This window comes from Episyrphus balteatus, chromosome 4 (genome assembly GCF_945859705.1).
Source record: "Episyrphus balteatus chromosome 4, idEpiBalt1.1, whole genome shotgun sequence".
NCBI classification, from domain to species: domain Eukaryota; kingdom Metazoa; phylum Arthropoda; class Insecta; order Diptera; family Syrphidae; genus Episyrphus; species Episyrphus balteatus.
This window is the reverse complement of record NC_079137.1, coordinates 12,152,016-12,170,144: the sequence shown is the minus strand read 5'-3', so window position 1 is coordinate 12,170,144 and position 18,129 is coordinate 12,152,016. Positions and strand designations below refer to the sequence as shown.

The 18,129-nt window shown below is 30.0% G+C and overlaps 1 protein-coding gene across 1 annotated transcript; it reads left to right on the top strand.

The window, feature by feature from the left end:
- Nucleotides 1-976: 976 nt before the first annotated feature.
- On the top strand, nt 977-17,242 carry LOC129918186 (uncharacterized). Its single transcript, XM_055998574.1, has 2 exons — nt 977-1,921; nt 16,940-17,242. Exons 1-2 carry the CDS (start codon nt 977-979, stop codon nt 17,240-17,242), a joined length of 1,248 nt encoding a protein of 415 aa, XP_055854549.1.
- The last annotated feature ends 887 nt before the right edge of the window (nt 17,243-18,129 follow it).

Here is an 18,129-nt window from a genome sequence, read left to right as displayed (position 1 = left end):
AGAGAAACAATTGAAAAAGAAATAAAACAACCAATACAAATAAACATACCTTCCAAAAAAACTAAAATTGTTTACACTGTTTAACAGAGGGTTTATAATGACTATGTATTTGTTTACCAACCAACCACAGGTATTATTAATGTAATGAAAATAATTGGTTTTAACTATCGTTCTGGTGCATTTTTTTTTGTTTGTGATAGATAAATATTTTTTCTAAGGCATAATGCATACGCAAAAGGTGGATCCTTGTATTCAAAGGCCTAGAAGACAGGTGATGCAATGTTGATTGATGAAATTACGAAATATTGATTACAGCGATTCCCATCAATTTAAAAACATAATTATAAAACTTACAGGCACGTTAATACTAAAAAATAAACATTCTATCTTTTTTTTAATAATCAAAGAGTTTGTGCCTTCGTCCAATATTAATTAATGCAATCCCGACGTTTTAATTTAGTCTTGTTCTGACGCTATCGGGATATAAAACTAGACGCAATTCATATAAAGGGCTTAAAAGTTAGCTTTAGTCATGAACTACTCTATCGCAAATTTGGTAACTTTCATTTCAGTACTGATTGCTGCTAAAGTTTTGGCAACAGAAGCTGAGTTCAACGAAAAACTTTTAAGTTTCATCGGAAATCTCAACAAAGCTGATAAATTCGAAAACGTATTTCTGTACCACCCACAAACTTTAGACGAACCTTTATTTGATGAAGAATTCATACAACGGATTACAACTTCACTTCCTATTCCAATAATTCTGTCAACTGAAGTTTCTTCATTTTACTTGAAATCAACTTTTAATGAAAATCTTCTTATCTTAGTAGAATACGAATCAAGCGATTTATTTCTTCAGCGACTTTTGGTGTTCAATCAACATGTTCGATTTTCTAAGACAATTTTTGTTCACAAAGATTCTTTAAGAAATTCTACGCACCTGGAGAGGATTTTCAATTTCTGTTGGAAAAATAAAATGATTAATGTTCTTGCAATCTTTCCTGATGATTTCTCCAATACCTCGACTTACTACACTTACACAAATTTCGGCAGATTTCAAATTGAAGAATTGATTTGGAACAAAAATGATGCCGTTATTTTTCCAGATCGATTGAAAAATCTTCAAGGCCTGACACTGCCTATTGTTTTCGGAGGCACATCACCAGGATTGATTGTTTCAAAAACCGTCGATACTAACGGCAAAAGGAAGATTGGTGGTTTTATATGGCATGTTTTTCATGCATTTGCTGACAGACACAATGCCAAATTGAATTCTTCGAATATTTCGATAGAAATTTCGCCATTTAACTGTCACCAATTAGTTCTAAATGGAACATATGACATTTCAGGAGCTGATCCTAATATCTTACAACCACCAGTTCAATGGGCAACATATCCACACACGATATTGATATGGGGTGTAATACTGCCCATAGAATTAACAATACCAATTTATAAAGTTTTTGCTATTGTTTTCAATTGGGAAACCTTTTTGATAACAATCGGACTTATTATATTGTTGTCTATATTACTTGGAATGGCTGCAAGTTTTTCAGGATCATCTCAAAATCGTCCCTTCTTCAGTTTTAGTTTCTTCTTCAATATCGATTTTTTCCATTTTTTACTTGGACAGTCATTCACTGAATCACCAAGAGCTTCTTACACAACAAAAATCATCTATTCGTTGGTATTTTTCTTCGGAATAATGATTGTGACTTTGTACGATGCATTTTTGCAGTCTCTCATGACCGAACCTCCTAAGGAACATTTTATAAGAACCTTTGACGACCTCCGAACTGCAGGATTACAAATTTCTTCACCCAAAACATATATTGATAATTATTTGCGGAAATTATATCCGGAATTTTTGGAAAAAAACGAAGACGTATTGGAAATTGATCCCATCTATGATCCGGATTATGTGAGATTTCGTGAACATTTAAAAACTAGAAAAGGTTTCGGAGTTAGCAGCAACCGATGGAATGATATTAAAAATGAACAAATTTTCTCAAATTATCATCTGCTTCGTTGGTCAGAGGAATTATTTTTTTTGAAAAATATTCTAATTGTATTTCCAATGAATGAAAATTCAATTTATAAAAATATATTAAATAGACATATTTTGGAAATGCAAGCAACTGGTTTAATGGATTGTTGGAGAAAAAAAGTTTTTTATGAGTTACGAGAAGTTGGAAGAATTACAAAGTTTAATATAACTGAGGAAGAGAAGCCAAGAAGGATGAAAGTTGAAGATTTAAAATGGATTTGGATGTTATTGGGTTTGGCATTGATGGGTGCTACTTTGTGTTTTATTGGAGAAATTATTTACTTTAAATGGCAGAATGCACGAAAAATTGTCGTAGTTTGAAATACTTATTCGGATTTTTTTAAAATCATTTTTGTGTGTCTTTTATTATAACATGAATAAATAAATTTTAATTGTTGTGAATATTATTGTTTTTTTTTTTTTTTTTTTTTTTTTTTTGATTTCGAATAAAATGATCAATTTAAATTACCTACGTTCCACAACAACGTTTTAATTTTTTGTTTTATGCATATTTTTAACAATTTCAACATTAATATTTTGTGGAGAAAAAAAGTGAATCTTTCAAATTGTTCATAAATTGTATTCGAAATTTTCAGTTGATATATTAAATTCTTTTTCCACATTATATGAACTTTTTCTTTGCGTGGAAATTTCAGCCTTACTTTCCACAATTTCGTTTCAACAATAAAGTTGTGTATTTGGTAAATTTCAATTTTTTTAATAATTTGCAAAACTTTTTCACTTGAAATCACATGCTTAGAAATTCTTAATATTTGCTTGATACATGTTGTGGAACGTATTAACTTTTCTTTGCTTTTGAGATTAGGTACTAAAAAGTTTTATGAAAAACAGAATGTGGAACTTATTTAATTTTATTGTTTTTGTTTTTGACTGGCCATTTTCACCGTAAAAAATTAAAATTAAAAATAATAATAATAATAATCAATTCAAAAACAATTTTGTGGATCTTAAAACTATTATTTTACAAAATTAAGAATGCAATTTCTAGGTTAAAATAAAGAAAAGCAAACGACAAATCAGAACAAAAAAAAAAAAAAAGAAATCTGATGTGGAAAAAGTGTGGAACGTACGATTTTTGTACCGAAAGTGAAAAATTAAGTGGAATGTATCATAATTTGGATTTATTTAGACATTTAAAAAAATTGTTTAAAGTTTTAATTTCGGGAATTTGTGTTCAAGAAATTTAGTGACGGATTTTTTCCTACCTTAAAAAGTGTTGGAGAATAGGAAAATGCATAGATTCTTCAACATGCTGAGAACTTAAAAAAAATTTTAGTTGTGTCGTATATAAAATTAGGGAAATATGTATTTTTAATTCAAAAAGTTTCCCGGGAAAAATAAAATATTAGTTTTTTATTTTATATTTTTAAATTTTTTAAGCTACGCACATTCTCATGAAACCATATGTGGAATTTATTTAATGATTCATGTTATAAAATTTCTAGTTCCTTTGAGAACTTGGTGTGGAACACATTTGGAACGTATTTAAATTTTATATCCACTTTATTCAGCATCTTGTGGAATGAAAATTAACAAGTTTCACAACATTTTTCAAGTAACATAATTTATTACCATTTTCTGAAAGTTAAAAAAGATATTAAGAACAAAAAATGAAATTTGTGGAATTTAAATCTAAAAATTTCACTCAAATATATCTTTTAAGCATTTGAATTCCATTCAAATTAATTTATCAAATATAAATGTCTGGAAAACGATTGTGGAACGTATATTCCTATGTGTTTATTCCTCATTTTTTTAGATCTCACGCGGAACAAGAATGTGGAACGTATTTTTAATTCCACTTTAGTTGCGCTATTTGTGCTCGAAACTTACATGATCTTAAAATATAGTGTACGTTTAATGTATCTTAAGTTGTAAGGCTTTATGGATTCAAAGTGCCATCTATAAAGAAGGTGTCCTCACCATAATACCAAACATCATCATCATCAGTAGCCTATAGTGGAAAGATGAAATAACAAACCTTGAGAATCTAGTGTAAATATTCATCCCATCATCAATTACCTACCATAACTGTCTCTATTTGAAGATTTTAATTTTACCCATGACCTAAATATTTTCCTAGAGAGTTCAAAGTAATGAAAATTCAAGTTGCAAATAAAAAAAAAAAAAAAACAAAAACAAAAACAACATTTACTTCACTTTGGATAATAAGTTTCAGAGGCTTTGCTTTCTCGTTATTTGTATATGTATGACGATTGATGATAATAAAAAGAGACAAACATATAAATCTCTAAGGGCAAAGACAAACACAAAAGTTATATAGTGTGTTCTTGAGAATGGCAAAATATTTGACAAACATTAAGCAAGAGAGGAACAAAAATTTCCTTCCTTCCTTCCGTTGTGATGTATTAGAAGCAAGAACCCATAATAAAATATATTTTCTACTTTGGTACATTTGCTTTGTGGAATGTATGTTTGTGTGTCAGTATGGTGGTTTGAGTCTTTTTCTTAATGGTGTTAAATAACCTTGAACACATAGGACCTTCTTCTTTTTTTGGCAAAGAAGAAAAAGAAGAAGGAATAGTCCTTATAATATTTTTGTCCTACTTTTTGATTTAAGCTAAACGTACAGAGAAGCAGTAGCAGCAGCAGCTAACATTAATGGAATAAAAACACTTGCTTTGGTAAAATTTTCGTAATAAATCATATTTCCAATTATACACATGAAGGCGCTAGTGTATGCTGAGAATTTTCTCACAGCAAAAGGATGTCATCATCGATCATTTTTTTTTGTCGTTTTTCTTGATTTTATTATTTTATTGATGACAAAAAGAAAAATGGAAAATTATATTTATTTTTTTTTCTTTTGCTTTTTGATGAAACGAAAAAGACAATTTTTTTCCTTGTATTTTATTTTATTGCCTGGAAACGAATCAAAGGTCCTTGTGAAAGAGGGAATAATATTTGTTTGTCTCTTTCTTTTCAATTTGATGTTCAGTTCAAAGAGAGATGAATTTGTAAATTCGATTCTTTTTTTGAGGACATTTTGTTCGAGTGTCAAAGATGCCTATTACTTTGGGGGAAGAATAGTTTTTTTTCTCTCAAAGCCTCTTAATTTTTTTTTTTATAAATGATGCTTACTTTTGAAGCCCTAGGACGATTTTTCATAAGCATGAATAAATAAATTGATTTCATATACTTAGGGCCAATTTTTCAACAGTCAGTTAAACAGTCAGTTAGTACTTATTCTCCTGATAGAGAAAAAATCATTTTTTCAACAGGCAGATATAGCTTATTCCTATGAATAAAACTATCTGCTTCTTTTAGAGACGAATAAAAATTATTCTAAGGAATAATATCAATAAAAATACTGTGTCAATTGTCAAAGCTGCTTTGAAATAATTTTGACAAAGAATACAGAGGAACACAAGAAAACAAAAACAATTATAAATAAAAAAGACGTTTAGTTTTGAATATTATTGAATTTGACAATTTTTTTTTTGTTATTCTGTAGAATAAATTATTTTTGATTGAAAAATTCAATGTTGTTATCCGATTGTTTATGAGCCTAATAAATTTATTCGTCGAACAGTTAACTGACTGTTTATTAGAAGATGGAAAAATCGGCTCTTAATAGAAAATCTTGTTTAATCGAAAATGAATCATTCATAGATATTTTCAAGTTTTTAAAATTTACATTCCACAGCCTAATTTTTTCATATTTGATTAGTATTATTCAATGTTTTATATGGTGTGAAATGAAAAAGGTTGTGTTACCTTGTGAAATCTAGTTTTCATAATTTCACGAAAGGTGCAATAAAGCTTGGCTTATCATTAATAAAAACGATATAATTTAAAATATTCGTTCCACATTGTTTGGTAGGTGAAAAATAAGTTCCAAAAGTTTTTTCATTGGAGGAAACATATATTTTACCAAGAACATTTTTCAAAAATATTTCTATGTCCTTTGTGGAACGTATCTACACATTTGTCAAGAAACGTGTCGTAGTACATTCACAAGCATTGTTTAGGATTTAAAAAAATAATTTTGGCAAGCTTTTCCACAGGCAGATTGTGACGGTTAAGATCAATAACTCACGCTGCTTCATCAAGGTCTGCAAGGACTTGAATGAAACCTTCGATGAAAAATGCCCTTTGGAAGAAATTGCCCAGTCATGGAAGGAAATAATATAATTCTATAAGATTTGACAGAATTCTTTAGTCAACAAAAGTGGCACAATATTTCAGCTAAAACGACAAAACAATTTTTCACTTTTTTCAAAAATAAAAAAAAATGCCATTAATAAAACAATTCAATGAAAGCTTACATTCTCAGCTACCCGAAAGCTGAGAAAATTCCGAGAAAATAGCGTTTGAAAGTTGGGGTAAAATTTTTGTTCAAAAAATCCCCGAATCTTTGAACGCTCCTGGAAGCTAAACCACTTGAGAGCAATTTTTGGGAGCGATGCCAAATAATAGCTTGTGTCATGGGCCTACGCTTTGCACATTGTCAGATTTTTGAAAAATCATCTTCCATGTTAAACCGCCACATCATGCCTATTTTTTCCGAATCGGGCTTAACTTTTTTTTTACCTTTAAGTTTTCCCGGTTTAAGAACGCTTGCACCTACAGGGATGGGAGTTGTACCCAAATGTAGGTAGGAGTCCCCGCTACCTTTTGGCATCAAACATTTTTTCTTTTTTCATTTTTTTTTTTTTTTAATTCTGAGATATAGCCGTTTGAAACATTGGTTTCCTGAAATATTCGAAACTGCATTGGTTGTGCTTGTCGTCCCAGCGATTCAAATCACAGTGGAAAACACATTTTCGTCTTTAGATTTTACTTTAAACGAAAAGAGATATAATTTTGGGTCTAAAGAACTTTGAGAGTCTATTTAGTTCATACATTATTTAATACATAAACTTAGAAAAAACATCCTTTTCATATTTATTTTTGCAATAGACCTTCTTGACATATTCTACATTTTCCTTTGAATTGACCATTTTTGATTTATTTTCAGCGAAAACGGTTAAAGGTTGACCTTTCCCATTTATTTTTTTTGTAAAAATCTCAACCATTGAGAGATATTTAAAGAAATAAAAAATAAATCTCAACCGATAACCTTTATTTTTGATTTTTAAAAATAAATCTCAAACCTTAACCGAAACTATTTAAAGTAATGTGGTAACTCTCAGAGAGAAACCGATTGAAAATAAAGGTTGACTGTTATTTCTGGTCTCTGCTCAATACCCATAATGTTTGATTTTCTGTCCTTAATTGAACGTATTAGTGTTATCAATAAATTAAAAAAATCAAAAAATCTTAATTTGTCGATTCAAAAAATAAAAAAAATATTTTTTTTTCAAGTTTGTGCAGCTATTTCTCAAAAACGAAAACATCTATATGCAAATAGTTTTCAACATGTGTGAGCTTATTTTATGCACTTTAAATTAATATGCATGATGATAAAAAAAAATATTTTTTCTTTTTCAAAATTACGTTAAAACGGTTTTTGAAAAAAAAAAACTTTTCTAGTGTATTCAAGTCAATTTTCGTCCTTAAAATAAAATCTCAATTTCTCCAATCGCTTAACAAAAAGGTTTGAAGTGGTTCAATGTTCAAGTTAGCTGTTTGAGCCGCAAATCGAGATGGAGATGACTTTTGCTAAAAAAACAAGTGTTTTTAGTGATTTTTACCATTTGAATAGGGTTGCCGAGTACTTGTTCTTATTAAGCTAAGGTTTGGTTTATAGTAAAGCCTTTAAGAGTACACAAATTTCTACTCTTTTGTTCAAAGGAGACTTTTTGTAATGTTTTTTTTTTTTTTATTGGAATAGGGTTGCCATATTTTTAGGCCTAAATTATTCATATTATTTTATTTTTTTCACCAATAAAGCTGCTGCTTAATATTTCAAAAATGTTCTAATTTAATCAAATTAGAATGTTATGACGGTATTCGTTGTGTGATAATTTTTCCTTTAAAAAAGGGTTGCCATATAGAAGTTCTCAGAGTGGCAAGAAAGTGGCAACCCTATTTTTTTAAATTTTCAATATCAACTATGATCTATCAACTATCATATGAAACCAATTTTAACCTATAACCTTATGAGTTAAGTAACTCGACGATGATCGCCTCTCCGACTATAAGGTTTAGCAAATTATTAATTCGTCTTCGAAGAATACTTCTCATTTCAAAGCCCCCGATTTTATCCCCAAACAGCCTTAACCATTTAAACAAATTTCACAAAAAAAGATTGACATTTTCATGAACCGTCAACTTTCTTGCGAATGATACCTTTAGCGAGTATTCCATTTCACATAAATCAAAATTCATTTCAAATCATCTACTATGACAATCTTCCTAGAAGACGCCAAACCAATAAATCCAACGAAAAAATCCGTTCACTTTGTTGACATTAACACCAATTCTAATAAATGAAATCCGAGTTGTGGTTTATAAGAACGACGCGAGACGTCAACTACGAACGACAAAGCAACGCACAGAAGAAGTTGAGGTAAGGTATAAAAGTATTATGGTTATACGAACGAAACAGGTAGGTACTTTTGCCAGAGCTGAATGATTTCATTCTCTTCTATAAATTGCTGCAGGGCGTGCTGTTCTCTGATGGCTGAGGGACTTATGGTTGAATTTGTTTTTACTATGGGATAAAAGCTGAGGTTTTATGCGTTACAGCAGCGATGACAAGTCTTGACTCATTATACCTACTCTTGTGTACAGAAACAAGTACTTATGAATATAACAAACAAAAAACAACAACGAAAATACTATGAAAGCAATTTATTCATTCTTCCTTCTGGTTTTTCTCTCCTCTGCCAGCAACGAAACGACGACAAAAACGACTTGGATGATGATGATGATGATGGTTTGCAAAATGTCAAATCACCTCTTTCGCATGCATGACAGAACAGAGTAGGTATGTTGTATGTACATTTCAAGTACCACCTACTCTGTATTCTGGAATTTTCCAGGAGACAGAACTCCCGCCAGCTATACACATGCAATCAATTTATCGGGATAAGCATAATTGAGCAAGTTATTAAGTACACGTAATTAAATGAACGATTTGGAGAAACACACCCTAGAGAATAATGACACAACGATTTGATATGAGAAGCTTACTCTGGGTACCTACTCTGGATCACACACCACACAGCAGCTGATGAATTATTATTGGGAATCAACTAGGGAAAATGTAATTGAAAATTTTCTCATGAATAATTTTTTGAGATGATTGTGTGTGTGCTGTGATGGAGAGCCCTTAGACAACATTTGACATCAGGAGTTGAGATGCTCCATTAGCAGCATCATCTACTTACTTAACTGAGAGATTGGTGTACAAATGAGAATGTTGTTTGTTGTTTTTTTTTGTTTGGATTGCTGCTGAATTTGACCTGGGAACGTGATTTGTTTCATGGAATGTTAGGTTCTAGGAGATCATTATTTACGTGCAGTCTCTGTAGAATGACTTTTTTGCATGAAAAATGATAAAAGTATTTGTCTTATAGGTGAGTTTAGGGGAGTTTTGTATTAAAATTGAAATAAAATGGGAAGAAATCACAAAAGATCTTAGTGAGATGAGTTTAAAAAAAAATATTATATTTTTGTCAAGTTTAAGCAGAGATATCTCAAAAACGACAACATCTAGAAGCAACTTGTTTTCAATTTTAGATAGCTTATTTCATGGCCTTTATTTTGATATCCATGACGATGTATAATGATTGGTTAAAGCGAAACATGTCCCAAATGTTTAAAAAGACGTTCGAATTTCTTCAAATCTGCTTATTATCAAAAATTTTTGATTTTCTTTCCTCAATTGAACGTATTGTACAATTTGTGTTATCAATAATAATTATAAATAAAAAAAAAAATTAATTTGTCGGTTCAAAATAAACAAAAATATTGTTTTTTGCAAGTTTGTGTAGCTATTTCTCAAAAACGAAAACATCTAGAAGCAACTAGTTTTCAACATTAGATGGCTTATTTCATGACCTTTATTTTGATATCCATGGCGATCTATGTATGTATATTGATAAGTTGAGGCAAAACTTGTTCCAAATTTATAAAAGGAGATTTGATTTTTTTCAAAACTGCTCAATATCGAATTAAAACTGCTCAATTGAACGTACTGTACAATTTGAGTTATCAATTATAAACAAAAATCCCAAAATAATCTTAATTTATCGATTCAAAAAACAAAAAATTATTTTTTTTTTTGCAAGTTTGCGCAGCTATTTCTCAACAACGAAAACATCTATGAGCAAATATTTTTCAACATAAGATAACTTATATTATGCACTTTATTTTGATATGCAAGATGATCTCTGTATTTCGATTAGTTAAAGCAAATTTGTTACGTTCCAGTCTTTGAATAAAAATTTCTTAATGTCTAAAATGTTTGATTTTTAGTCCTGAATTTTCGTGAAAGATACTTTCTCAAGCCTTGATACAATCATCTGAAGACCCAAATTAATATAAAATCCAGAATACATTAAGTAAACCATTCGGGATACTCTTTCAAGTTAAGTGCTTTTTCTTTCAATAAACTAACTTTTGTTTTCATCTTCTAAGTCTGCACTATAAAACAGTAAACATCCAGCTTGCTAACAATCACTAAACAAGATTAACTTGACCAAATTATGCAATAAATCATAACTATTCTAACAAATGCTTTTCCTTTCTCTCAAAACAAAAAAAAAAAAAAATAATAAGAAAAAGCCTACACACAAAGTTCAACTTTCAGAGAGAAAGAAACAAAAAAACGAAAAGTCAAGAAACCATCCACAGACTGGTCAGATGGTCGAAATCAAAAAAAAAAAGAAGAAACAGATGGCTTACTTTAAGGACTTTCTTATTTCCTTTCAATAACAGACGACAAACGAAAACCCAACAAATAGAAAATAAAATAAAAAAAAAAAACTTTAAGAAGAGATGATGACAAACGATCTTTTTAATATTCAAAACCACCACAAGCACAATTTAATTTCTCGCACAGTTAACTTAGATGAGAGAATATAAATAAAAAAACAGAAAAAATATAACGATGAAAAAGCCCTAGAAAATCACCAACTTATTTACAACAGCAGCATTTCTGTATTGCTTTTTCTCTAACATCAGAAAAAAAAAATTAAGTCTATGTAAAGAGGTCGTATCCATCTTCTTTTAGACCAAAAATTCGCAGTAAAATGTATTCCTTAGAAAAAAAAACGAAAAGAGTAAAATTTACTCTGCCAATTCGTAGACAAAAATAAATATAAATTTTAAGAAATTGTAGTTGATTATAACATTGATTTTTGATAATTATAAAGTAAAGAAAAATAAAAAAAATTTGGAAGCAAAATTTACTCGAACATCGAAAAAACAATAAGAAGAGTAAAATTTACTCTGGCAGCTCTAAGACAAAACATTGAATATTCTTTTTCAGCATTAGAAAATAAAATTTAAGCCATCTCCTTCTAGATCAAAAACTTCAGAATAAAATATATTCTTTACAAAAAAAAATAATCAGAAGAGTAAAATTTACTCTGTATAATTCTTAGACAAAACTAAGTGATTTTAAAGCAATCGTAGTGCTTGTTACATTGGTTTTTTAATAATTTATCATGCAGAGTAAAATATAAAATTTGAGAGTAAAATTTACTCAAAAATAAAAAAAATAATAAGAAGAGTAAAATTTAGTCTGGCACTTCTAAAACATTGAATGTTACATCGTTTTTTTTAATTACTAATAAAAAGAGTATAATTTACTATGATTTTTCTCAAATTATGCTTAGATTTAAATTTCAGAGTAAAATTTACTCTGGATATATTACAGGACACAGATATTTTCTTTCTCAATATTTTACTTAAAATTGGAGTTAAAAAAAATAAGAAACGGCAAATATTAGACTCAATACATGCCAATTCTTGAATTTAGTACGAAAAATTCTAAAAATTAGAATGTGCCCTAACTTCATTTTCGTTCATTTGATTAAATTTTTCTTTTTTCATGAGTTCCTTACAAGACCTCAAGAATGTCATGTAATTATATCGGATGTAAAAAAAATTGAAAAAAAAGAAGACACCTACCCCTCATTCGTATTTGCTTGCATTGCCTAAAATAATGGGGGAAGTTTCTTATTACTATTTTTGCTTATTTTTTTTCTTTTTCTTTCCTATTTTTGTTGGTATTCTTTTTTTCTTATATTTTAATTTTTTTTTTTCTTAATTCTTGAAACAATTTAAATGAATCCACAAAACCGGATAAAGCTTTTAATGGCCACAAAATTAGTCGACGCCTTTGCCTTGTTTTGCATAGCTTTTTTGTTGTTGTTTTTATTTGGCCTTCTTCTTCTTCTACTTTTATAATTTTTTTTTTTCTATTTCACATCGTCCTTCTATATGTGTGTATACAATTTTGCCTTAGCAAACTGCCTTCTAACCACAGAAAGTGAATAAAAAATTAATTAGGAGTTGTTTGAGTTTTCTTGAATCCTTGGTTTGGTGGGAAGAATATCTATTTTGTGTTTTTTTTTTTTTTTTTGTGTGTGTAGAAGATCCTTGTTGGGTTACAAAATGCAGACGGCAGATTTGGAATACTCATGGTTTTGTCTGTTTTTGTTGTTGTTGTTTTAATATCAGTTTTGTGTTGCCATTAGCATTATTACAGTTTTTTTTCTTTCTTTTTTTTGTTGTTGTTAATATCGTTACTGTGTTACTGTTGGTATTGCTGTTTTTGTTGTTTATATTTATTTTATTCTTATTTAGATTAAACATTACCATAAGTATATCTCTTGAGTATAGAAGAAGACAAAAAAAAAAAAACATTAAACAGTTTAGAAACAATGATGACATTCATTTGGCATCATTTGGTATTACTTTTTCGGGGGGAGGTTTTTACTCTATTTTTACCTTGTGGGGATCATTTTTAGTTGACTTAGGGGTTTTTATTATTTTGTTTTCATATATTTTCATAACTTTTGCCGTTTTCAAAAGAGCACAAAAAAATGAATAAATCCAATTTTATCCGTAAAAGTAAAAAAGTAAGGCCCAAGTACACTCTCATCTGTTTCACCTTTTTTCTTGCAAAAGAAACTCGCAGCACATTGGAACAATATCATATAAAAATTAAGGTCACCATTTTGAAAATTAAATTTAGTCACTTTTATAGCAAATTCACTCGTTTGCAAATCAAATTCACCCTTTACACAATTATTTAAAGATTTGTTTTCGATTCATATACAATGGAAAATTACTCATGATTCACGAAAGGTGAATTTGATTTGCAAAAGGGTGAATTTGATTTGCAAAAAGGTGAATTTTTTGTATAAGCTATACTCCGTTGAAATTAAACAAGTTCTACTTCAAAAAATCATTATATTCTAGACACTCAAAACCTTGCACCTACTTTAATTCGTTACACTTGGTCATTTTCTTCTATTCATCAACTTCTTTTAAAAAATTTATCCAAAATTTCAATTTACCTTGTCAAGAGAAAAAAAAAAACTGAAGAATACTAGCTTTACTCTCGCTCGTCCCCTTAAACTTGAAATCCATTTGACAATATTCAATCATTTTATTGAATTTTCTCAGAAAAACCCTCACACAATTTATTTGATTTTTGTTCTCTTCCCTTTCAAAATGGAAAAACAATCATATAAAATGTCATTTAATTTAGGTACGAGTATTCAACACTTTACTTTTCATTGTTTTATTCTTTTATTTGTCAACTGTTGTAATGGAATGTCTCTATGTCTGTTTTTTTATATCCTTTGATGTCAGATATAGTGCCTTTCAATTGAAATTTAATATATTTGTAGTTTTTTTTTTTTTGTCAAGGTAAGTGATTTGAGGTAGAGGAGGAAGGAGAACGAGGGATTTGAGTTCAATTTAATAAATATTTGATTTTTCTTTGAATAAAAAAAGTTTGAAAATGAAAGCAAAGCTAAAAGGGAGATTAAATAATAGCCTAAATCACTCAGCAAATAATGCAGAACTTCACATAATTTAGCAAAATCAAATCTGTCAATTAGTTTTTGAGATCAGTGAGAACAGATATACAAAGATTAACTTAAGGTGGGTAAAAAATTATGAAACTTATTTAGGTATTATAAAATTAAAATTTTAGTCGAGTTAGGCCAAAAGAATTATCAGAAACTATGAGAACTCGAATAAACAGACTTTATTTCTTTGAACACATGACAAATTCAAAAAGGCTTAGAAATAACCATAATTAAACCTTTATGGAAAAACAAAACAAGTAGTCTACGAGTATAACACCAGGAAAATATTAAATTAGATCAGAAAACTAAGCTACATAAAATTAATCGAGTAAGTTCTTTCGATAGGTAATTTGGAACAAACAGACAAAATTTTTACCCAACCCATAGTAGATAAAAGTTCATAATATCATTTGCAAGATAGGCTCTTGCATTTGTCTAATAACATCTTACACATAAAAAACTTAAACTTGAACTTTGGAAAGAAAATAATAGTTTATAACCCTTTTAGAACCCACAAGTCATAGCTTGCTAAAATCAGTCAAGTACCTAGCTCTTAAGACAAGTTGGATAAAATATACAAAATTTTCTCCAACTTAGAGAAAACCTCAATACAATTCATAATATTACAACTTAAGCTTAAAATGTTGTTAAACAGTGGGAAAGATGATCTAAACTTTGTGTACAATGCAATGTGTAATAAGATATTTTGTCACACGGAGCCTAACAAAATTTGACATAAAAACTTTTCAAAAACATCTATATTTGATCTCGAGTAAAAAAATAAGTAGTCTATATATAGTGATGGGAACTAACGAATAATAACTATCAAACTATCGATAGTTGTTAAATATTCATTCATTCGATAGTTTTAAATCATTCATTCATTCATTCATTTAGTTACTATTTTCATTTGAATAGTTTTTTTATACGATAGTTTTTTTTTCATTCCAATAGTTTTTTCATTCAAATAGTTTTCTAAACGTTGGTTTTTTCATTCAAATAATTTTCTTAAACGGTAGTTTTTTCATTTGAATAGTTATTTTATACGATTGTTTTTTCATTCAAATAGTTTTTTTAAACGATAGTTTTTTCATATACGATAGTTTTTTTTATACGATAGCTTTTATTCGATAGTTTATTCGATAGTTTGGTCCATAGTTTGTTCGATTTTTTTTATTCGAATGAATAAATGAATGAATGAATGAACTATTCAATAGTTCAAATCATTCAGTTACTAACTATCGATAGTTCAAATCATTCGATAGTTTCCATCGCTAGTCTATAACACTGGTCGGTAACGAAAATGGAGCTAGAACAAAACCATACTAAAGGATTTTTGTGTGCTGAGTCCGAATCCGAAGTCAAAATTTCACTGGCACGTCACGTTTTTGAAATACTTGAACATTAACAGGTCAAAAACGTGTTTTTTTGAGTACATATGACGTCGAATTACACCACCTTAAAATATTTTTTTTGCAAACATTCTTATGCAATCTGAAAACGCAATATTTTATCGTTCTAAATATATTTACTTTTTTTCAAAATTAATTTTGTTCTCAAAGTTATTATAAAAAGAAATTTATGGTACTCGAATCTCAAAATCTACTTAAAAAACCCGAGTTTTTTCAGACTGAGAAAAAAAAGCAATTATATTTGGCAACAAACTGTTAAAAATTCCCAAATTTGTTAAAATATCAATTTTGATTAATTTTCAAAACTCAATTTGATTCAAAAATCACCATTTTCAACTCCCTTCTAATTTTCCTTCCAAAAACTTTATTCCCACTTTTATCAAGAAATCACATATTTGTTTTAAAAATTAATTAATTTTCAAGAGTATTGTGCTCCAAAACTCCTCCATTCATTCAAACATAAAGACATCTGCAGAGAGCTAGCAAACATATTTGATATTTCCCATAAAAGTATAGAAATGTGCTGTGGGAAGGGGGTTAAAAAGGGGGGAACATTCATATAATAAATTAATGTCAACGCCACTAATAATAATTATTATGAGACGCGGGTGATGTCAAAAGCTATTGTGTCTTACTTTGACACAAATTGCTAGAAAATACTCCTTCAAAATTTATGATATATGATGGTAACCATCATTTTAGTCATGTTTTTAGTTTCATGTTCCAACGTAGGGGAGGGAGGGTCCTCATACAAAATTGTATATTCCTTCAACTTAACTACAATTTCATGTTAGAATTAATACATTACGTTACGTATATATACACAACACAACGCAGCTATAGTTTGAATTTAGAGAGTAAATTGAACATTCCCTCTGGCAGGTTTCACGAGGGGTGGTGGAAAAATATCAAAGGACATGCCACGCCACGAAATGCCACGCCATGCCGCGTAAGATTTTTGAACCATATCAACCCGGATGTATGCGCCATCATGGCACTTCAAAGATTTATGAGATTAGTGCGGTGAACATGGTGATTTGACCTCCTGTTACTTTATCTTTTTCGCGTAACTAAATATATGGTACCTCTATACAAACACACTCACGCTCCTATATGATACGCATCTCCTCATCGTCATCGTCGTTCAACTTCCAAGGACATCATTGTGGAGGATTATAAATCTCCATGGAGCCGTTTTCATTCATGTATATAAGCTTCGTCTATTTCAACAATACAACATCTCTGTTGTCGAAAATTTCACCAACCAACTGAAGCTCATTAAGTAGTGTCCCTGCAGCAACAGCAGGAGCAAGACCAAGTTTCATATCCTTATAGCGAGCTCTCTGCGCTGGCTGTTGCTTCTCATCTGTCGTTTTCATATGAGCAGAGCATGCATTTGTATATGTATGTCACGTTACATTGAAACTTCACTTAAGCCGAATGCAATGTCCTTGTCGTATGATAACATTTAGTAATTAATTACACCTCGCATTCTAAAGGACCTCAGCTCTGAACACCACCACCATCAACCATCGCCATCACCATTCACCATCGCCGCCGTTTGCCATTGCGCCATCACCATCGTCATGGCCAAAAGCGCCACATGCAACTTTGAACTGTTGGCTGTGTGGCTCTGGCTCGTGTGCATGCAACCCAACCAAATTGCGAGAAGCACATTCATATTCTATGGAGAAAGAGAGATGGGTCAGGATTTTGTTGTACCGAGAATATTTATCAAATTCCTAGTTCCAGGCTTTTCGAGACTGACTGCTGCTGCTGCTGTTGGGGGTTCTGTGTCCTAAGGCAGACAAACGAAGTTGGGTGCAATCTGCATGGCATACATATATAAGATGATGAGCGGGCTATATAAAAGGGAGAGGTAAAGTTGAAATTTATGAACTTTTATCCTGACAGTTGTGCGGTATTCATTTATCCTTTCCTCTATACTACATAGCTGCTGGGTTCTATAATAGAGAATAGGGTTTTGCATAATATTAATAAAGATTTTTGCGTCAGAAGTTTGCTTTTGCAAGAAATATTTTTGAACTCATGGAAACGATTGCGATGACGACGATGCCGACGACGACACGGTGTAAGGAGGACAGAAGAACTCTTGGATACAACAAGAAATGTGCTTAGAATGGTTAATTGGTGGAAAGTTTAATTGGAATGACTAATTACACTCATCGCTGACATAAAAAGAATCCATCAAGCCAAAAGAAGATTTTAATCATTTTCTGTTCGAAATTATATTTAAAAAATTTTTGAAATTTTTTGGAAATTTGATTGGAAATTAAGGAAAAGGAAAGGAATGTATACAAAACCAAACAGTTGAAATGAAAAATCAAAATTACATTCCACACTTTTTTGATACCAATAAACAAAATTATTTTGAAAATGTAATTTTCATAGGAAATCGTGTAAGTTTTGTATTGAAGGCCTTATAATTATTCTTTGATTTTAGTTTTCAAAGGGAAATAGATTGATATTTCGAATTTGAACTTATCCACATTTCCATGTTAACCAATGGATGATTATTTGTCGTGTTCGGTTACTTGTGGAACGTATTCACTTTTTATTAGAAATTGAATAAGCTTTTGTTTCACAAGATAACAAAGACGTGTGGATTTTGACAACTAGAGAGAAGAAAGTAAAGAAGTGAACAAAATTGTGGAACGCATTCTTATTT

Coding starts and splice junctions, on each gene's coding strand:
- LOC129918186 (XM_055998574.1), top strand. CDS start 977: ATGATTAATGTTCTTGCAATCTTTCCTGATGATTTCTCCAATACCTCG. Junction 1,922..16,939: donor CCATCTATGATCCGGATTAT/GTGAGATTTCGT, acceptor CGCATTCTAAAG/GACCTCAGCTCTGAACACCA.